General features: G+C 45.1%; 1 protein-coding gene across 5 annotated transcripts in view; it reads right to left on the reverse strand.

The window, feature by feature from the left end:
• Positions 1-22,920, reverse strand: part of LOC110485301 (E3 ubiquitin-protein ligase rnf213-alpha) — a 63,035-nt gene that overhangs the window by 7,622 nt on the left and 32,493 nt on the right. For 3 of the 5 annotated variants that reach the window (XM_090197357.1, XM_090197359.1, XM_090197358.1), the window contains exons 37-64: positions 22,553-22,683; positions 21,816-21,973; positions 21,390-21,602; positions 20,610-20,797; positions 20,211-20,331; positions 17,657-17,757; positions 17,145-17,327; positions 16,218-16,387; positions 16,030-16,132; positions 15,805-15,919; positions 13,329-13,536; positions 12,584-12,780; positions 12,158-12,280; positions 11,269-11,379; positions 10,502-10,744; positions 9,889-9,964; positions 9,745-9,779; positions 9,526-9,626; positions 9,084-9,240; positions 7,578-7,752; positions 7,229-7,323; positions 6,621-6,872; positions 6,046-6,178; positions 5,642-5,725; positions 5,295-5,475; positions 4,467-4,668; positions 3,228-3,305; positions 2,857-3,054 (exon numbers count right to left, since the gene is read on the reverse strand). In XM_090197357.1, the coding sequence (XP_090053483.1) occupies positions 2,857-3,054; positions 3,228-3,305; positions 4,467-4,668; positions 5,295-5,475; positions 5,642-5,725; positions 6,046-6,178; positions 6,621-6,872; positions 7,229-7,323; positions 7,578-7,752; positions 9,084-9,240; positions 9,526-9,626; positions 9,745-9,779; positions 9,889-9,964; positions 10,502-10,744; positions 11,269-11,379; positions 12,158-12,280; positions 12,584-12,780; positions 13,329-13,536; positions 15,805-15,919; positions 16,030-16,132; positions 16,218-16,387; positions 17,145-17,327; positions 17,657-17,757; positions 20,211-20,331; positions 20,610-20,797; positions 21,390-21,602; positions 21,816-21,973; positions 22,553-22,683 (4,132 nt within the window). Of the gene's footprint in view, positions 1-181; positions 287-554; positions 711-2,856; positions 3,055-3,227; positions 3,306-4,466; positions 4,669-5,294; positions 5,476-5,641; positions 5,726-6,045; positions 6,179-6,620; positions 6,873-7,228; positions 7,324-7,577; positions 7,753-9,083; positions 9,241-9,525; positions 9,627-9,744; positions 9,780-9,888; positions 9,965-10,501; positions 10,745-11,268; positions 11,380-12,157; positions 12,281-12,583; positions 12,781-13,328; positions 13,537-15,804; positions 15,920-16,029; positions 16,133-16,217; positions 16,388-17,144; positions 17,328-17,656; positions 17,758-20,210; positions 20,332-20,609; positions 20,798-21,389; positions 21,603-21,815; positions 21,974-22,552; positions 22,684-22,920 lie in introns of those variants that run through there. The other 2 variants (XM_090197361.1, XM_090197360.1) reach the window with 2 other exon arrangements.

Consider the following 22,920-nt stretch of genomic DNA (forward strand, 5'->3'; position numbering starts at 1 on the left):
CAGTGACTCAGACTACACCTGCTCAGGGCCTGCATGAGGACAACAGGACAACACAGTGACTCAGACTACACCTGCTCAGGGCCTGCATGAGGACAACAGGACAACACAGTGACTCAGACTACACCTGCTCAGGGCCTGCATGAGGACAACAGAGTGACTCAGACTACACCTGCTCAGGGCCTGCATGAGGACAACAGGACAACACAGTGACTCAGACTACACCTGCTCAGGGCCTGCATGAGGACAACAGGACAACACAGTGTTTCAGACTACACCTGCTCAGGGCCTGCATGAGGACAACAGGACAACACAGTGACTCAGACTACACCTGCTCAGGGCCTGCATGAGGACAACAGGACAACACAGTGACTCAGACTACACCTGCTCAGGGCCTGCATGAGGACAACAGGACAACACAGTGACTCAGACTACACCTGCTCAGGGCCTGCATGAGGACAACAGGACAACACAGTGACTCAGACTACACCTGCTCAGGGCCTGCATGAGGACAACAGGACAACACAGTGACTCAGACTACACCTGCTCAGGGCCTGCATGAGGACAACAGGACAACACAGTGACTCAGACTACACCTGCTCAGGGCCTGCATGAGGACAACAGGACAACACAGTGACTCAGACTACACCTGCTCAGGGCCTGCATGAGGACAACAGGACAACACAGTGACTCAGACTACACCTGCTCAGGGCCTGCATGAGGACAACAGGACAACACAGTGACTCAGACTACACCTGCTCAGGGCAACATTGCACTGGATTTGTGCTAAAAAGGTTAGCATTTGAAACAGTGGCCAGGTAAACAAAACCAAATAATGCATTCCTGTCTTACCTTGTCAATAGACTGCGTTATAATAGACAGGGTCAGGAAACCAACATGTCCTTTTGTAATTTGGGTGAACTATACCTTAGTTTAATATAACCTCTAATCACATCAGAAAACATGAAATCACTGCTAATGAATTCTCTTGAAAGAGCTCACCTTACCGAGGGATGTGTTGTATTAACTTTCGGCTACAATTAATACCAAATTAGGCAAGACTGACTGATAATATGCTAGCTACAGTTGAAGTCGGAAGGTTACATACACTTAGGTTGGAGTCATTAAATCTCGTTTTTCAACCACTCCACAAATTTATTGTTAACAAACTATAGTTTTGGCAAGTTGGTTAGGACATCTACTTTGTGCATGACACAAGTAATTTTACCAACAATTGTTTCCTGACAGATTTTTTCACTTATAATTCACTGTATCACAATTCCAGTGGGTCAGAAGTTTACATACACTAAGTTGACTGTGCCTTTAAACAGCTTGGAAAATTCCAGAAAATTATGTAATGGCTTTAGAAGCTTCTGATAGCCGACTTGACATCATTTGAGTCAATTAGAGGTGTACCTATGGATGTATTTCAAGGCCTACCTTCAAACTCAATGCCAGAAAAAAATTGTGGACCTCCACAAGTCTAGTTCATCCTAGTTCATTTCCAAATGCCTGAAGGTACCACGTTCATCTGTACAAACAATAGTACGCAAGTGTAAACACCATGGAACCACGCAGCCGTCATACCGCTCAGGAAGGAGACTCATTCTGTCTGCTAGAGATGAGCGTACTTTGGTGCGAAAAGTGCAAATCAATCCCAGAACAGCAGCAAAGGACCTTGTGAAGATGCTGGAGGAAACAGGTACAGAAGTATCTATATCCACAGTAAAACGAGTCCTATATCGACATAACCGGAAGGGCTGCTCAGCAAGGAAGAAGCCACTGCTCCAAAACCGCCATAAAAAAGCCAGACTACGGTTTGAAACTGCACATGGAAACAAATATCTTACATTTTGGAGAAATGTTCTCTGGTCTGATGAAACAAAAATAGAACTGTTTGGCCATAATGACCAACTTTATGTTTGGAGGAAAAAGGGGGAGGCATGCAAGCCAAAGAACACCATCCCAACGGTGAAGCACGGTTTTGTGCACTTCACAAAATAAATGGCATGATGAGATAGGAAAATTATATGGATATATTGAAGCAACATCTCAAGACATCAGTCATGAAGTTAAAGCTTGATCACAAATGGGTCTTCCAAATGGACAATGACCTCAAGCATACTTCCAAAGGACAACAAAGTCAAGTTATTGGAGTGGCCGTCACAAAACCCTGACCTCAATCCCATAGAAAATTTGTGGGCAGAACTGAAAAAAGCGTGTGCGAGCAAAGAGGCCTACAAACCTAACTTCGTAACACCAGCTCTGTCAGGAGGAATGGGCAAAAATGCACCCAACTTACTGTGGGAAGCTTGTGGAAGGCTACCCGAAACGTTTGACCCAAGTTAAACTATTTAAAGGCAATGCTACGAAATACTAATTGAGTGTATGTAAACTTCTGACCCACTGGAAATGTGATGAATTAAATAAAAGCTGAAATAAATAATTCTCTACTATTATTCTGACATTTCAAATCCTTAAAATAAAGTGATGATCCTAACTGACCTAAAACAGGGAATTTTTACTGGGATTAAATGTCAGGAATTGTGAAAAACTGAGTTTAAATGTATTTGGCTAAGGTGTATGTAAACTTCCGACTTCAATTATACAACAAAATGCTGACGACAATAAGACATCAAATGAAGTCACTATGTTTCTCTTAAGGGTATCCATCTGTTTACTGGTTCCTGTAAGGAAGCCAATGAGGAGCCAGCTAGATGGAGAGAGCAGTGAAACAATCAGGCTTTAGGCTCTCAGCTAGCTGCTTAACCAGAGGAAGAAACAGAGTGTAGGGCACAGAGGTATGTTACTGCTGCACCCGGACAGTCTGTGGGCTCCGGACGGAGGAAGGGGACTGACCTTTAGGATGTGTGGGCCAGTCTGGTCTCCCATCTGCAGAACCTCCTCCAGGTAGCTCTCCAACTGCAGCTGGGGCTCGCCTCCCGTCATGGCCAGGAAGCCCAGAGCCACCTCCACGGTGGAGAGCGCCTCACACACCTCGCTGTATGACTGCAGCTCCCCGGCCAGCGCCGACAGGGTCAGGATGGGCAGGGGCTCCTGGGGACACAAAGGCAAATGACAGAGACGTGGACAAGGCATAGAACAGGGTCAACTCAACCTCATGCCAGGGTTGTGTTCCAAAATTGGATGTAGTGTATCAATACCAGATTTCCCCGTTCATATCATACTGTACCATGTGACAACATGTCACCAGAGTTATTGTGACTTACCTGTTGAACCTTTCCTTTCACATCCTTGAGGATGTTTTCATAATTGCGGTCGTGTCTGTTCACCAGGGTTGGGATTCCCTGTATGAGGTGGTAAGCAACACATCAAAACCTGTCTAATACACGGTCATATAGTAACTCTTGTCTTTACCTCAATTTGGCTGCGTTTACACAGGCAGACACATTCAGATCTTTTTTACTCTAATTGGTCTTTTGACCAATCACATTAGATCTTTTTCAGAGCTGATATGACTGGTCAAAAGAACAATTTGTGAAAAAAAGATCAGAATGTGAAAACGCAGCTTGTGACAGCTAAGTGTTTCTGTAAAAAGGGAAATCTAGACCGTTCTGGTCTAACCTCTACCCCACACTAACTTCAGTAAAACATATGTTTATACGTGAACGTAGTTGCACCATTTAAGAGCATATTTCAAAAATGTATTTCATTGCATTTGTTATTGTTAGACGATTGCTAATGAACTTAGTGTTACCCTACGAGAGAGTTTGTCACATTAACAATGTACCCTGTGTGAATTTAAGCATGCTCCTTCTAATTCTCTCTCTCGGAGGAGGACCTGAGCCCTAGGACCATGCCTCAGGACTACCTGGCCTGATGACTCCTTGCGTGTCCCTAGTCCACCTGGTCATGCTGCTGCTCCAGTTTTAACTGTTCTGCCTGCGGCTATGGAACCCTGACACTGGACGTGTTACCTTGTCCCGGACCTGCTGTTTTGGACTCTCTCTCTCTCTCTCTCTCTCTCTCTCTACCGCACCTGTTGTCTCTAACTGAATGATCGGCTATGAAAAGCCAACAGACATTTACTCAAAGGTGCTGACCTGTTGCACCCTCTACAACCACTGTGATTATTATTTGACCATGCTGGTCATTTATGAACGTTTGAACATTTTGGCCATGTTCTGTTATAATCTCCACCCGGCACAGCCAGAAGAGGACTGGCCACCCCTCATAGCCTGGTTCCTCTCTAGGTTTCTTCCTAGGTTCTGGCCTTTCTAGAGAGTTTTTCCTAGCCAGTGCTAGTGCTTCTACATCTGCATTGCTTGCTGTTTGGGGTTTTAGGCTGGGTTTCTGTATAGCACTTTGAGATATCAGCTGATGTACGAAGGGCTTTATAAATACATTTGAATGATTGATTGACCTTGCTGCAGCACAGGCATTTAGTAACTTTGTCGATGCCCGAAAACTGTACATTTGACTGACCGTGTGCTGACAGACAGACTCACGTTGAGAGTGATGAGAGGCTTTCCCTGCAGGAAGCGGGCCAGGATCTGCTGCTGGATCTTGGGCAGGTCGTACTCATGCAGGGCCTCCTGGCCACGCTCCACACTGTACTGGCAGTTGGACAGAACCAAGGGCAGCAGATCCCTCTCCGGCTCGTAGCGGATCACGTGCAGGTCGCTCAGGTCCGCCGGGCTCACCGTGTAGCTGGGGGAGAGAAAGGGGAAGAGTGAACTAATCTGGTGATATCAACCATGTCTGCTTCTGCTTTCCATCAGTTCAGCAGGGGTTCAGGGGTTCCCAACCAGGGGTACTTGGGAAGACTCAAGAGACCATAGTCCTACTGGTAAAATGCACGAGGGGGTACTCTGGGCAGAGTAAAATTCAGTTGGTGGTATAGTAACCGAAAAAGGTTGGGAACCACTGGCCTTGCAGTTAAAAATGTTGGACCAATAACCAAAATGTCGCTGGTTTGAATCCCCGAGCCGGCAAGGTGGAAAAACCCCTAACCCCTAACAACAACTGCTCCCCGGGCGCCAATGGCTTGGACGTTGATTAAGGCAGCCCCCCACACCTCTCTCGGTTAAATGCAGAAGACACGTTTCAGTTGAATGCATTAAGTTGTACAACTGACTAGGTATCCCCTCTCAGACCGACCATGCATACAGCATTTTTTCTAACAAGCCTAATGAGACCAGGGGCCATATGTATCAGAGTAGGAGCGCTGGTCCCGGATCAGGTCCCCCCCATCCAAGTGATCTTATTGTGATTCTAAAGGAAAAATTATCCTGAATCAGCACTCCTACTCTGAGATAGGACAACAGCACCCTCACCTGGTCTCCTCTCCAGTGTGCTTGTCCACGCAGTAGACCAGTTCGTTGTGCAGGGCGATGAGGTAGCTGACCAGCGCCGTGGAACACAGGCCGGGACCCTGTCGCCGTGGCAACAGAACCAGGAAGTCACTGGTCAGGTCCAGGTCCTCCCGGCAGAACTCGCCAGGGATTTTAATCTCACCTGGAGCAGAGCCAAAACACACAGATTATAAATCACAAAAGAGCAGATTAAGAAATCATGCATGAGTGCCCCTCCAAAGCGCATATTTAAAAAATATTGTATATATTTCTATTATTCCTTAATTAATAGAGCCCTAGAGTTGTGCTACGATCATCTGTGCTCATACCGTTGGTTGCCAGGGAGACCCGGAGCTGATTCCATGTTGTCAGGAAGATTTTGACCCGTTTCTCGTACCAGGCTGTGAGGGAGGCTGTGACAACAAACATAATAATCCACATGGAAGCCTATATTGTAAACCAACTGGAATACCCTTTTGACACTAGTGTTCTGGCCTGAAATGTACTGAGCCGACTATTCTATTTGATTTTCCAGCCTGTATGGTGGAAACATCACCAGGCCACTACACTACAGTACAGTACACTACAGCTTAGCTCGGCTGGCCTCAGTAGAGTGAAACTAATGATATATCTGCTCGCTGTACCATGCCAATAACACAAAAAATACCACTGATTGTTTTCAGTTGGACATACAGTACTGTGACTAACCCAGAAGTATAGTTTAAACTAGTACCTGCTTTCTGGCTGTGAAGGAAGTCAGCGATGGTATGGCAGGTGAGGTCAGTCACGTTCTGGAACCTCTTCACCAAATCTCTCTGCAGTGCCAGGATGTCAGGAAGGAACTTCACCAACCGCAGCTCTGCCTCCTGTCACCAGACCAATCAGAGGGAGGGGGGGATGTTACCGCGACCAATCACAGGGTACGGTAAAACAAACAAACTGCCAATCACACCACATAGAACGAAGGTCTGACCAACATTGTGACTGTCAATGAGACTGTAAACATGTTTATTATTAACATTAGAATGAATCTTTTGGTTGTGTTTCAGATTATTCTGTGCCCAATAGAAATCAAATGGTAAATAATGTATTGTGTCATTTTGGAGTCACTTTTATTGTAAATAAGAATAGAATATGTTTCTAAACATTTTTACATTAATGTGGATGCTACCATGATTACCGGAAACAAGGATTGACTACAAAAACCTGTCCAATAAGAATCGCTCGCTTCCATCGCAAAACATTTTGCTACGCTGTGCACTAATGAATAAGACCAAGGTTTCCGTTCAGCGATGCCTCAGCTCATACCCTCTGCAGGAACCGCCAGAGCATGGGCAGGGTGTCCCTGCCATTGTGCTGCTCCACGATGTGGGTGAGGCTGAGTAGAGACACCCGCTCCCTGCAGCTCCACACAGCCGAACTGTGGATCAGAGACTCCCGGGGCAGAGAGGCAAGGAAGAGGCGCGGGTCCCCGAACACCAGCCTCATCACAGGGTTGGAGGAGACCCGCAAGTCGGCCCGGACAAAGGCGTTCACTTCCTTCAGCCGCCTGTCCAGGTGCTGGATACGGGATGGGACGAGGGGAGAGAGAGACAGAGGGGAAGAAAGGGTATAATTTAGATCATGTTTCTGTTATTCAGGGCGGTGTTCATTAAACACTAAACAGAAGAAAACTAATTCAAAAGAGATAGGGACTACCTAGACTTGTCCAATAAGAAAACGCAAAATGTTTTTATTTTCCATTGCAAACATTTTAAAACGTTTTCCATTGGGTGCTCTAATGAACACGACAGTTATAGATGGACTACCGAACAAATACAAATGTTGTTGACTGTATTAAAAAAGGTACTAAAGTCATTTATTCATCTAGAGATGATGAACTGAGTCAAATGGTGACTGATGTAATCAGTTGATACCTTCAGCTGAGGTGTGATGATGTCATTGCTGACGGTGGTCTCCCAGCCGTTTCGGGCCTCCTTGGTGGAGAGCAGGTTGTCATAGGGAACAGGCCCTGGAGAGAGAAGCAGACAAGAGTCAAGGAAACGTTCAGTGTCTGATATCATTCATAGACAAATGATTCAATAACAATATAATGGTAAAGAATGTACATATGATTCTAAAACTTCAATAAGGAATGGCTCATTTAATAGCACCATTAGCATGCTTAGTTGGCTTGTAATCAGACAGCATTAGTGGCCTAAGGTGATGCTTGTTTTTAGTGATTGTAAACCTATTGAGGACATGGAGGTGTTTCTGGTCCCTTACACTGGCCAGGCTGGTGGGGCCCCAGAAGGCTGCTGATGACCAGGTGGACGGTGTTGACCGTGTCGTCAGACCCCTTCCCCAGCGACCTGGTCACCTGCTCCATGTCCTTCAACAGGTGGGCCCACAGGAACGCACCGGGGTCGGGCACTGGGGGCTTGATGATGGCACCGATGACCTACAGAGAGAGAAAGAGGGGGAGGGTAGAGGGAGTGAGAAAGGGAGGGAGTGGGGGTGAAAGAGAGCGAGAGTGAGCAGAGAGAGAGACAGAGAGAAAGAGGGGGAGGGTAGAGGGAGTGAGAAAGGGAGGGAGTGGGGGTGAAAGAGAGCGAGAGTGAGCAGAGAGAGAGCCGGAGACAGAGAGAGAAAGAGGGGGAGGGTAGAGGGAGTGAGAAAGGGAGGGAGGGGGGTGAAAGAGATCGAGAGTGAGCAGAGAGAGACGGAGACAGAGAGAAAGAGGGGGAGGGTAGAGGGAGTGAGAAAGGGAGGGAGTGGGGGTGAAAGAGCGAGTGAGCAGAGAGAGAGCCGGAGACAGAGAGAAAGAGGGGGAGGGTAGAGGGAGTGGGGGTGAAAGAGAGCGAGAGTGAGCAGAGAGAGAGACAGAGACAGAGAGAAAGAGGGGGAGGGTAGAGGGAGTGAGAAAGGGAGGGAGTGGGGGTGAACGAGAGTGAGAGTGAGCAGAGAGAGAGATGGAGACAGAGAGAGAAAGAGGGGGAGGGTAGAGGGAGTGAGAAAGGGAGGGAGGGGGGTGAAAGAGAGCGAGAGTGAGCAGAGAGAGAGACGGAGACAGAGAGAGAAAGAGGGAGATCAAGAGACTCCGTTGAGGCAAGTGTCCTTCAAGAGATGTAACGGTCACCACTGGACAACAGTCAAACCAATAACCCCATCCATCCATGTACAGCAGGTACCTCTAGTGCAGTGCTTTTCAAGCTCCTCAGACATTCAACACTAGTTGTTGTGGCCCTGAACTAATTCTAATTCACCTTATCAAAAAAAGTAAAAGTCAGTAAAACATTTAACCTTTATTTAACTAGACAAGTCAGTTAAGAACAAATTGTTATTTACAATGACGGCCTACCCCAGACAAACCCACGCCGCTGGGCCAATTGTGCGCACGGTCAGATGTGACACAGCCTGGATTCGAACCAGGGACGGTAGTGACGCCTCTTGCACTGAGATGCAGTGCCTTAGAGAGCTGCGCCACTCGAGAGCCCTAAATGCTTGATGATTCGTTGATCAGTTGAATCAGGTGTGTTAACTCTGGAATAGTTCCAACACATGGAACAGCTGTGTGATCACGAGGAGATGTTTGAAAACCCCTGCTCTAGTGTACTTACCTGGGGGTGACTGCTGGCCCCTAGCAGCATGGCCATGTGTGTGATCACGAGGAGATGTTTGAAAACCCCTGCTCTAGTGTACTTACCTGGGGGTGACTGCTGGCCCCTAGCAGCATGGCCATGTGTGTGATCACGAGGAGATGTTTGAAAACCCCTGCTCTAGTGTACTTACCTGGGGGTGACTGCTGGCCCCTAGCAGCATGGCCATGTGTGTGACCAGGCGCAGCAGGTTAAAGGGCACTGGGGACATGTTCTTGGTGTCCTGCATGTCCAGGTTGTCTCTCCGTCTGGGCTCTCCCAGGATGTGGCCGGTCTGGGTGCGGTCACCCCTGTGAAGAAGGGAAAAACAACATGTGTTTTTTTCTCCATTCTCCGGTGCCGTCATGATACCAGACCTGGGTTCAAATAGTATGAGCCTGCTTGGATGGCCAGATGGCCAGGGTTTGTACTTTGGGGGCTATTCCATTGGTTCCATTGTGCCATGTCAGCTCAATCAAGCACAGCTAAACAATTTGAAATCAAATAAAATTCTGTTTGAACCGAAGTCTGTACAGTGCAGCACCTGCTCAAGTCATTATCAGCAGTCTTAGAAATTCCATAAAAATCCCACTCACTGAATCTGAACGGCTTGGAAGCCAGGGACAGCTATGTGGTTGTCCCCTCCAATCTCAAGGCCACAGTCCAGGCAGCGACTCCTCTCCATGGGCTGGCCACACTGTGGTTAGAGGGGTCAGACAGAGGGGTAGGAGAGAGAGAGATTCTGAGAAACAGTACTTAACTGAAAGTTAGGACCAAAGATAAGATTATTCAGAATAAACTCAAACGTTACGTACCTCACCGATGGTGCACGGGTGATTGTTGGGACAAACTGTGTAAGAGCAGAAGAAAAGCTTGGATGACTTCACATTTTAGACAGTTAAATCTGCTAAATCTTTCAAATTTCACACATCCTTTGTTGTGGCTGTTACTATACTTACAGTACCACTGCAGCTGCCCCATGGCTTTGTGAGCCACTGCTAGCATGTCCTCTGGCATGGTGGGGAGGAAGGCTCTCTAAAAACACACAGGAACAAACATCAACGTTAGCTGGACTATACATGAACAGAACGGGATACTAGGACCACCCTGGAGATAAGTCACTGGCTTTAATGTGTTGAACGCTGTTGTTTTCCATGGACTGTACTGACTGATACTTCACTGATGTGGTGGATATGCCTTTTAAAGTATTTCAATAATTCATCAACCAACCATTTTCAGACTACAGGGCAAAGCCAAACCATACTGCGCTGGCATTGATATTTATTTTCACAGGTTACCAGGCCAGCCCAGTACAGCTTGGCTCGGCTTTGTTGTGTGAAAAGGGTTTAGCCTGGATTCCTTCCAGACCAGGGGTGTCAAACTAAATTCCTGGAGGGCCGTGTGGAAGATGTTTTTTGTTATTTCCTTTCTATTCATGTCAAATGAAGACCTAGGCAACCAGGTGAGGGGAGTTCTTAACTAGTCCATACCCTATGGGCCATGGTCAAAACTAAAGTAGTGCACTACATAGGAAACAGTGTGCCATTGGGCACGCAGCTACAGTGTTCCCACCTGCATGTTGGCAGGCAGTAGGGCCAGCTGCTGGAGGGGCGTCAGTACACCCTGGTTCCCACAGAGCAGCACTGCAGCCAGGTGGATGCTCAGCTCCACCACCACACACTGGGCCCCAGAGGCCCCGGGACGGACTTCCAGGGGCCCCAGCCGGTTGGCCACCAGGGCCTGGGCGAAGGCCCTCACCTCTGGGCTGACCAACACCTTGGAGGCCTGGATGAACGCCAACAGGGCCTGGCATTGCTGGGGGGGATACAGTGTTAGCTTTAGGTGTAAAGACAATGTTAAAGAGACAGGTGAAGTATGGAAGCTGAGGAGACAGTTGATACACAGTGTTAGCTTTAGGTGTAAAGACAGGTGAAGTATGGAAGCTGAGGAGACAGTTGATACACAGTGTTAGCTTTAGGTGTAAAGACAGGTGAAGTATGGAAGCTGAGGAGACAGTTGATACACAGTGTTAGCTTTAGGTGTAAAGACAGGTGAAGTATGGAAGCTGAGGAGACAGTTGATACACAGTGTTAGCTTTAGGTGTAAAGACAGGTGAAGTATGGAAGCTGAAGAGACTGACAATAATATTCCTTTCTCTTGACGTGTACTCATTCACTACTTCCTGCAAATCTAAAAGCATTTGATTGGTGGTGACATGGACTAGTAGGAGTTTCCACCATATGTCTTATGTCAGTCATTTTCTTTCAAATCAGTGAAGGGTAGGAAGGAGAGAATTGGGACTACATCACAGTATCTTGTCTTTGTATAAGGACTCTTACCACAGGTTTAGGATGGAAGCTGTCATTGGCTGATCTGTAGAGAGAGGTGACTTCTCTGAACAGGGCCAGGAGCAGGTAGACTGCTTTCTTCTGTGGAGGACATTTACAGCCCTGCACACACACACACACACACACACACACACACACACACACACACACACACACACACACACACACACACACACACACACACACACACACACACACACAAAGGAGTGTTTTTCCCCCAATATCAAATAATTTATTGGTAATAATTAAGTACCTTACTATGATTGTTTTAAACAGAAACAATAGCTTCTTAACAAAGAGCAATTTCTCAAGAAAGAGTTTTGCTAGGACTGTCTGGGAGTAGACTGTCTGGGAGTGGACTGTCTGGGAGTGGACTGTCTGGGAGTGGTCTGTCTGGGAGTGGACTGTCTGGGAGTGGACTGTCTGGGAGTGGTCTGTCTGGGAGTGGTCTGTCTGGGAGTGGTCTGTCTGGGAGTGGTCTGTCTGGGAGTGGACTGAGTGGGGATGGGAAAACTGGAAACGTGCTGTTATTGGCAGAGATTTGGAACTCTTTCTTATTGGTCCATTAACTAATTTACTGCCTGGTGATGTCACCACCATGGAAGGCCAAAACTCCATCCCACCAAAACAGGCTGAAAAACAGCTCTCACAGTAATAGGGCCTTATCATCACTTTCACAGTATTATTCCAACCTCAGTGTGGAAATATACATACAACACAGGAAAAATCATGTTTTGACTGCACTGGGCCTTTAACACTTTAAAAACAGAATATCTGATAGAAAGAACATACACATGAACAAGCAAAATCAAATCACAAGCTTATGTAAAATGTTCTGCAGGTGTTTCAGTTATGAAGTAAAGTAGAACTACAACAATACCTCACAAGCGTTGTCCAATCCCTCGATTTTGCCTTCCATCATTGCCTTGGCAACAGCATCTCGAATTGTCTTGTAATCCTCTCCACACACAAGATATTGGTCTATCTGGCTGCCATCTTCATTCTGAAGGACAACAGAAGAGAGAAAGAGTGGTTCAAATGGTATGAAATATGGTTTATATCATCACATCAATACAGGAATACTTTGTAAAAAAAAAAATCGCTACATACTCCAAAAATGCTAGCCATGAGATTCTAGATATTAAATACCCTTTTAACAAATACAAACTTAAAAACATTTTGGATGAAATAAGAACACCCGAAGCTAAAAGGTTGACTATCCCTGTCCCACTTCCAGCTTGGTACGGACATCGTATTGCTCCCTACATTACTCTCCCGTAAAGAAAGACAAAATGGCCACCATTACCTGCTGCAGAACTTCAGCAGGGAACAACCACCGGATGTCAGCCACCTTCAGGAGTTTCTGAACAAACTCCACGCCGCGCTGGCTGCAGATCTTACGGATGAGGTAGACCCGGTACCAGTCGTTCCCGCTGCGTCTACACAGTTCTACCACGCTGGTCAGGAAGGCCGCAACGCCGTTAGGAGACTCCTCCTGCGATCCTATTGGACCATAATGGGAGAGGGAAGCGTCACATGAACACATACGATTGATTGAGAGGAGGACTAGGATAATTAGGCAAACGTATACTATTTTTTTATTTTTAAATAGATAGGTTTTATAGTCACATACACCGGGTAGGTGAAGTTAGATATGTTGTTTTACAGAGTCAGCCATAGTAGTATGGCGCCCATTGAGCAAATGAAGGTTAAGTGCCTTGCTCAAGAGCACATCGACAGATTTTCCACCTTGTCGGCTCGGGTATTCAAACCAGCAAACTTTCAGTTACTGACCCAATAATCTAACCGCTAGGCTACCTGCCGTCCTACTGTATTAATTAAATGATTGAATAGTCTATCAAATCAATCATATATATTATACGACAGTTGACCTACACCCACAAGTATCATTTTGAAACACAAGGGTTGTGTTCAACAGGCACAAAACGGAAGAAAAAAACGTTATTAAATGGAGTGATACAGGCAGACTACTTGAAATGACCCAATGCTAGTTGTACCCAACTGAACAGGATCCAGGATGACGTACGTACCTGTGGCAGCAGCCGACAGCATGTGGACCAGCAGGTCTGCAGCCCTGTCCAGCCCCATGCGCACCCTGGCCACCTGCTGCAGGTACTCTACGGTGGCTGCGTGGCCGGCATCAAACTGCAGGAAGTCCCCCAGGAAGACCCTCTCATCCTGCATGCAGGCCTGCTGCTCCGCCACCGTGTGGCACTGCATCCGCTCAAACATGGAATCCTGGGATGGAGAGGAGGGTGTGACAATGATGTCACTGAAAAAGCATGTCACTGAAAGATGTTACATGTAGAATGTGTCACCCATGTAGAAGCTTGGTGAACTGCAACTACACTTAGGCTCAATATAAACAATTCCCTCCCCTCCCCCGCATGCCATTTCCCCGCAACACGGTGGAGAGGTTAGTGCCATCTGTCTTCCCAAGGATCCTTGATAGCAAGACTATTTTACTTTCAGTTACGTCCATCAACTTCAAAACAGCCGTAAAAACAATATTTTTGGTCATTGAAAAGCTATTTCACAGTGATGTAGATGCTACAGTGATTCCCTACACTATTCAGTGCTTGTTTTCTCACACATACTGACATTGAGCATGGAATTTCAGTAACCAGGAAATGACAAAGCGATTTCTACATTGGCCGCTTGTCTCAGTCTGCCATTGTCCGTTGTGCACGATGAGGAGATGACCACGCCTTTTAGTGACGTCGATGTAAGAGGGAGGGTGCAGTTTTCCCATCTGGCTTTCATTGTCAAATAGCAAGTCTGCATTTTAGAATGCTATTTTGTATTGGCCCAAAATAAAAAAAAATGTGTGAAACACTATCATTCCACTATTACTGCAGATAGATTATTATGGAAATTTTCTGAAATTACAATGCAAAAACTCTACATGTAGTTGCTTGAAATAGCATTATTCACTGAAATCGCACGAGTCACTGAAATAGCATTATTCACTGAAATCGCACGAGTCACTGAAATAGCATTATTCACTGAAATCGCACGCGTCACTGAAATCGCACGCGTCACTGAAATAGCATTATTCACTGAAATCGCACGCGTCACTGAAATCGCACGCGTCACTGAAATAGCATTATTCACTGAAATCGCACGAGTCACTGAAATAGCATTATTCACTGAAATCGCACGCGTCACTGAAATAGCACACTTCACTGAAATAGCACACTTCACTGAAATAGCACGTGTCACTGAAACAGCATTATTCACTGAAATAGCACATGCAGCCATTGACATAACTAAATCCACAGCAGTAAAGACTGAGTTTCAAGCATGACACTATGTATTACTTTTAAGGCTAGGCTTTTGCATCAACTCCAAACAGTCAAATCAATGTACTTAGCCGATATCTCTTCACACCAACAATTACTGATGCATAACTCTTTATATACACCAACCACATACATGCTACTGTAGATTCAAATGGGTCATACATACACCTACCTCCATTCAATGGGCCATATATACACCTACCTCCAGACAGATGATTCAATGGGCCATATGTACACCTACCTCCAGACAGATGATTCAATGGGCCATATGTACACCTACCTCCAGACAGATGATTCAATGGGCCATATGTACATCTACCTCCAGACAGATGATTCAATGGACCATATGTACATCTACCTCCATTCAATGGACCATATGTACACCTACCTCCAGACAGATGATTCAATGGACCATATGTACATCTACCTCCAGACAGATGATTCAATGGGCCATTTGTACACCTACCTCCAGACAGATGATTCAATGGGCCATTTGTACACCTACCTCCAGACAGATGAGTCAATGGGCCATATGCACACCTACCTCCAGACAGATGATTCAATGGACCATATATACATCTACCTCCATTCAATGGCCCATATGTACACATACCTCCATTCAATGGGCCATATGTACATCTACCTCCATTCAATGGGCCATATGTACACCTACCTCCATTCAATGGGCCATATATACACCTACCTCCAGACAGATGATTCAATGGGCCATATGTACACCTACCTCCAGACAGATGATTCAATGGGCCATATGTACACCTACCTCCAGACAGATGATTCAATGGGCCATTTGTACACCTACCTCCAGACAGATGATTCAATGGGCCATATATACACCTACCTCCAGACAGATGATTCAATGGGCCATATGTACACCTACCTCCAGACAGATGATTCAATGGGCCATTTGTACACCTACCTCCAGACAGATGAGTCAATGGGCCATATGCACACCTACCTCCAGACAGATGATTCAATGGGCCATATGTACATCTACCTCCATTCAATGGGCCATATGTACACCTACCTCCATTCAATGGGCCATATGTACACCTACCTCCATTCAATGGGCCATATGTACACCTACCTCCGTTCAATGGGCCATATGTACACCTACCTCCATTCAATGGGCCATATGTACACCTACCTCCAGACAGATGATTCAATGGGCCATATGTACACCTACCTCCAGACAGTTGATATACAGAGAATACAGTTCATTCTTGTCTGATTCCTCCAAGATGTTGCTCTGTTCAACTGCTGTCAGGTGCTGCTGCAGGTAGTCTTTCACGTCATCAAAGCTTCAAAAACAAACATGAATTTAATCAAACATTGAGGGCATTTGAAAAATGTTGATATATTTAAAATCATGAATGAAAGAGTAGTCTAGCAGTACTAGTCACATAATCACCTGTATTTGAGCAGGAGTTTGAGAACAACCGACCGAACTACTGGGTTTTTGTCAACAGAATCGTCAAAGGGAGAGAGGGCCTTGGTCAGAATCTGACGATGAGCTGGCAAAGAGGAAGAGGATTGTGAGGACAACAACACACAACAAGACAAACACAGTGGCCCCCACCCCCATCTCCACCCACTCACCACCTCTGATGATGGGCACAGAGTGGACCTCCACCATGAGGAAGGAGAGCAGGTGGAGGATGATGGCCCTGCAGGGGGGAGAGTTGTCCTTGAAGCACACTGTTGAGACCAGGTCTATGAAGAAGGCGTTGCACTGCTTCCTGAAGCGGGCGCTCTGGTTGATGAGAACTCTGTATAATAATATGATTGACACAATCGTGACCAACAATTCAATTCCGTTACAGTATTGATGGGTTCTGACTCTAAACTTGAAATGGTGTGAATTATCAGGTATCCTATTGAAATATTGAGGGCAATAGTCTGGTTTCTACACCAGAAGTTAATGGGTATATGTAGGAGGAATGTATATGGTGGAGGCAATTCAGTTTGGAATGTATTGAGTAAATGGAAGGCAATCACATGTTTGCATGACGGTGGAGAGATGTGGTTTAGTGAGGAAGGGGGTCGAGGTCAGGTCAGGTCACATTTAGGGAGAAGGAACAGTTTATGGCCCGCATCACTTAACTTCCTGCCTAGCAATACAGAGAAAGAGGAGACTTCACCCAAACTGGGGTATATATACTACCACTGGTGGAAATATGTCTGTCTTATGCAGCTGTAAACTTGGTTTGAGCTTTAATAATCTTCCATGAGTGTTTACAAGGTTCATTTAGAACCTAACAGTATGAAAGCACTTAAAACTGGTGAGCCTAAAATGCATACACAAAAACGGTATTAGGTAATTAACGAATGGCAGTGAAACTAATGAATGGCAGGGAAATGAATGAATGAATTGAAGCTTAAATAACAATAAAACATTCAAATAAGATTAAATCACAATAAAGTCAGAGTTATTTCCATGAGGTTATCTTCTTCAGATAACAGAGCCATCAGTATGTCTAATAACCTTAGTCATGTACTAATCAATATGAGAGGGTCCGCCCTCACCTTATGTCTTCAGAGGGCCTGAGAGCGAAGTCGTCTGGCACAGCCTGCATGCAGAGGGGACAGAACATCTGACCTGGGACCAGCCACTGTCTGATGCAGGCCAGGCAGTAGATGTGGTCACACGGCAGGCTCAGGGGGTCATGGGGGTCGCTCATACACACAGGGCACGGCTGGAAGCCAAACCTGGACACGGACAAGATATTGGTATGCAAGTAAAGCATACAGCATGCAGGGCGTTAAGTTTGTTAAAATTATAGAGCTAGACACTAGTTATACACTATAATGAAGGCCCTGAGTTTTTCTTTGTTATGTGAATGTGACCAGGAAAAACTCCAGGTCCTTGTATATACCCACTATAAGTAAGGCACTGAGGTTTTAGTGGTCAGAGTCTAATCATGATCCAGCCATATGCTTCCTTTGTGGTATAATACCAGCCAATCTCTGCTTTGCTGGATCAGGATTCTAATAGAAATATACTTCCAGACAGATGCAGAAGGAAAGGGAATCCGTACCTGAAAATGCGCTCCATTGCTCCGTCTTTGCAGGCTTTCAGTATACCGATCACCGCCTCAAACGGCTTCTTCATTTTCAGGTCAGAGTCCTTCTCCAGGATCTTGATAGAACAAAGACAACAAATGCCATTTTGAAAGGAAAGGAAAAATGACACTGAGCAAAAAGATAAACTCAACATGTAAAGTGTTGGTCCTATGTTTCATGAGCTCAAATAAAAGATTGCAGACATTTCCCATATGCACAAAAAGCGTATGTCTCTCAAATTTTGGGCACAAATTTGTTTGCATCCCTGTTAGTGAGCATTTATCCTTTACCAAGATAATCCATCCACCTGACAGATGTGGCATATCAAGAAGCTGATTAAACAGCATGATCATTACACCTTGTGCTGGGGACAATAAACCTGCACATTTTAGAGCGGCCTTTTGTCATACAACACAATGGCACATATGTCTACAATTTTGAGGGAGCGTGCAATTGGCATGCTGATTGCAGGAATGTCCACCAGAGCTGTTGCCAGAAAATGTCATGTTCATTTCTCTACCACAAGCCTCCTCCAAACTTGTTTTAGAGAATTTGGCAGTACATTCAAAATTGGCCTCACAACTGCAGACCACATGTATGGTATCGTGTGGGTGAGCGGTTTACTGATGTCAACGTTGTGAATTAGTGCCCAATTCGTTTGTGAAGCATCACAGCACAGTTGGAAAATAGAAATCCAAAAAGGATGACGTTGAGAGATAGATGGGAGAGGTTGAATGTTCAGGTTGAATTTTTTATTTTATTTTATTTCACCTTTATTTAACCAGGTAGGCTAGTTGAGAACAAGTTCTCATTTACAACTGCGACCTGGCCAAGATAAAGCATAGCAGTGTGAACAGACAACAACACAAAGTTACACATGGAGTAAACAATAAACAAGTCAATAACACAGTAGAAAAAAATTAAAAAGAGTCTATATACATTGTGTGCAAAAGGCATGAGGAGGTAGGCGAATAATTATAATTTAGAAGATTAACACTGGAGTGATAAATGATCATGCGCAGGTAGAGATACTGGTGTGCAAAAGAGCCGAAAAGTAAATAAATAAAAACAGTATGGGGATGAGGTAGGTAAATTGGGTGGGCTATTTACCGATGGACTATGTACAGCTGCAGCGATCGGTTAGCTGCTCAGATAGCAGATGTTTAAAGTTGGGGAGGGAGATAAAAGTCTCCAATTTCAGCAATTTTTGCAATTCGTTCTAGTCACAGGCAGCAGAGAACTGGAAGGAAAGGCTGCCAAATGAGGTGTTGGCTTTAGGGATGGCTTTACTTAAAAATCATACAATGTGATTTTCTGGATTTTTGTTTTAGATTCCGTCTGTCACAATTGAAGTGTACCTATGATAAAAATTACAGACCTCTACATGCTTTGTAAGTAGGAAAACCTGCAAAATCGGCAGTGTATCAAATATTTGTTCTCTCCACTGTATATATTTACCCCAAAAATATATGGGGGATTGGAAATGATGCAGACAATTACATTAATGGAACCAATATTCTTTCCTCAATATTAAGCAGATCCACCCCTTTAAAAAGGCATAAGCTACGGACAATGTACACAATTGCATTTTATCAATGGCAATTTCAATGTACAGAGATACCGTGATGAGATCCTGAGGCCCATTGTCATGCCATTCATCCGCCGCCATCACCTCATGTGTCAGCATGATAATGTATGGCCCCATGTCATAAGGATCTGCACACAATTCCTGGAAGCTGAAAATGTCCCATTTATTCCATGGCCTGCATAATCACCAGACATGTCACCCATTGAGCATGTTTGAGATGCTCTGGATCAACGGGTACGACAGCGTGTTCAAGTTCCCGCCAATATCCAGCAATTTCACACAGTCATTGAAGAGGAGTGGGACAACATTCCACAATCAACAGCCTGATCAACTCTATGCAAAGAAGATGCCTCGCTGCATGAGGCAAATGGTGGTCACACCAGATACTGACTGGTTTTCTGATCTTTTTACAGTGTCTGTGATCAAGAGATTCATATCTGTATTCCCAGTCATGTGAAATCCATAGATGAAATTAATTTATTTCAATAGACAGATTTCCTTATGTGAACTGAAACTCAATAAAATCTTTGAAATTGTTGCATATTGCATTTAGGAGTGGTGTGGTTACCTGTTACACTGACTAAAATAGACCACTGAAGGCCACCATTTTATTTAACTAGGCAAGTCAGTTAAGAACAAATTCTTATTTACAATGACGGCCTACATTGGTCAAACCTGGGCCAATTGTGCGCCGCCCTATGGGACTCCCAATCACGGCCGGTTGTGATACAGCCTGGATTCAAACCAGGGTGTGTGTAGTGAAGCCTCTAGCACGGAGATGCAGTGCCTTTGACCGCTGTGCCACTATACAGTACTATACATACACTAAAATGAGGTTTCCCAGACACAGATTAAGCCCAATCCTGGAGTTAAATTATTTTTGATGGAGATTCTCAATTGACATCATTATTCCTATAGATATGACCCCAGACCACACTGACCTGGCACAACCCTCTGGTGTGCTCCAAGACCAGAGGGTTCAGCTTCTTCTCCACCGCCTCGATGCCCAGTAACATGTGCTCCACAAACAGAGACAGGGTGACGACGCGGTTCCACCCAGTCCTACAGAAACCACAGAAAAAACAAGTCACAAAAAAAATACAACTGGCATTCTGTTGTTCTAAAGTTTTAGCAGCTACCAAATAATACAAAACTGCCCTTCAGATGACTGGACAGCTTTACACTTCTTTTAAATCAAAATTCAATAAAGGGACAATGCAACAAACAAAAAATAACAGTTGATAAATAGAGTCAGTTTATATACTGGCCATGTCAATGTCACTGTGTCAACCTTGCCATTCAAGTTCCAGGTCATTGAGATTGAATCCCTGTTAACTCACTGAACTCTGTGGACCATGGCCATGCTCCTGTCCTTATAGTGTCTCAGATTCTCCTCGGAGCAGACCAGCTCGATGGGAACCTGGAGCCTCTTGACCTGTCTGAGCCAGACCAGCCGCTGGCCGTCCGTGTCCAGAGTCTGGGGCTCCAGGTACTCTACACAGGCCACGGCCGCATACACGTCCAGCACCTGGGGAGTTAACACATGCTTTGAGGGGTAACGCAGTCTCATGTAGCTAGACATTGCATTATCACATTGGCTCTGCATCCTGGCAGAGGAGAACATAGATGCCAGGCACACAAGGCTATGGTCAATGTAAAATGACACAATGCAGAGGAATATACTTAAGATATCCTTGTTCCTGAAAATGGTTTATATGAACACAAGTATTCGTGCCAATACAACACAAGCCACACAGCATAAAGGAGTGATATTACAGCAAGCATCTCCCCTACGCTTGAGCTAAAACACAAATATTTACCTTCCATTTCATCTCTACCAGCATTCAAAAGACTGGAAGAAAACAAATGTATCATTGCTTGAAATAAAATGAAGAATCCCTTTAACACTGAACTGGCCTGCTATACTAGACTTCAGTGGAGGCTGCTGAGTGGAGGACGGCTCATAATAATGTGTGTTGCTCCTGGTTTTCATTTCAAGATGTTCACACTTAGAAGCCTCGCGCTCTGCTTGCGCTGGCCCACAGTTCGGACTCCAGTGCAGCTGGTATAGAACATAGTGTTTTTCCAACGCCCCAGTGGAGCTTCCCAGTAATACTGACCAGTTCATCCCCCTCTCTGGCATGTGTGTTCCCCCGGAGGACCTGGGCCAACTGGGGCTCCATGCTGATCATCCTGGACAGGTTCTGCAGGCGGTTCTTAAACTCATGGTAGGCAGCGTGGACCCAGGGCAGCGAGGTCACTTCCTTCCCTATGACGTCATCGTGACGCAGCCGCAGCTCGTTCACACAACAGGTCAAGGCACCGCAAAGGAGCTGGATGGTTGGTTAGGATGTATGGATGCGTACACACACACACACAAACTAATAATTAACACCTTGAAATAACAATTCAATTCATCTTTATTTAGGCAGGACTCTCCAGTCAGAAACAGACATCCATGTTTTCCAATGATTGCTGGGATCCATAAAAACAGACTAATGACATAATTTTATAAATGTTGACAGTAAAAGAATGAAACTCGTTACCTGCAGATCCTCTTGACAGGTCACATTCATGGTCATGGAGATGAAATCCTGCAGGTACCTGTGGAAGAACTCAGCCTGCATCTCCGGGTCTGCCTCTGAGATGTAGCGGCCCAGTGGGGTCTTCCTAAAGAACTCCTCAAACTGGCCCTGAGTGTGACCTGAACATCCCAGAAACACCATAACTAGGTTAAATGAAGAGAAAATAACATCATTCCTAGATAGAGACCTAGTTCTGAAGAATTATTGAAGACAACACATAGACTACAACCAGGGATGTAGCAGTAAAACAATGCTGAACGTTGGTCAAAACGTAATGCCCTATTCACTAAATAAATTAACGATCCTCCAATATCACCCCTGGTTACAACATTACAGGGTTCCCAAACTGGAGGCCTTAAGGTTTTCTGATAAAAAAAATAGAATACTTTTTTATTTTCGTTGTTGGACATAAGACAGTAAAAACACCAGGAAATCAGCTCCAGGTGATTTAAATGTAAGACATCTGTTCCAAAGCATTCCCACGCATAACAGAGAGAGACGTGATTGTATACAAATGTAATCAAGGTTTGAAATGATTCTGTTTTAGTTAAACATATCTGTTTGGGCTTCTTGCAGTCTACAAATGACTTGAAATTATGTTCCGGCCCCCCAACAAAAAAAGAAAATGGGCCCTCGGCTGAATCTGATGATCCCTGACATATTAGTTAGACATATGAGGTATTGTCATAACCCACTACCTTCATGCTGGAGAGCATGGACCCAGAGTTCATCCAGGTAGTCCCTGATCCTCCAGCTGAAGGGCATGATACAGCCGATGTTCTTGTCCAGCCCAATGTAGTTCTGGACCAGGATGGTCTTTGACTCTGAACTGGGACAGGAAGCGAGGGGTTAATATAGAGTGGCAAGAGAGAGGGAGTTGTTGATTCACTGACATTCTAGAATCAGAGCTGACAGAAGACAGCATCTCTAGTCTTGAACACAGAAATATAATTACTAGAAGGGACAAAGCCCCTCAGACCATGGTAATTTGACTGTAATACTCAATATGGCCGCCGGTCCACCCATTGTAGAACAACAACTTGATTAGAAATGGCTGTTCTTGTCA

This window comes from Oncorhynchus mykiss, chromosome 13 (assembly GCF_057628025.1).
Source record: "Oncorhynchus mykiss isolate SJ-2025 chromosome 13, ASM5762802v1, whole genome shotgun sequence".
NCBI lineage: Eukaryota > Metazoa > Chordata > Actinopteri > Salmoniformes > Salmonidae > Oncorhynchus > Oncorhynchus mykiss.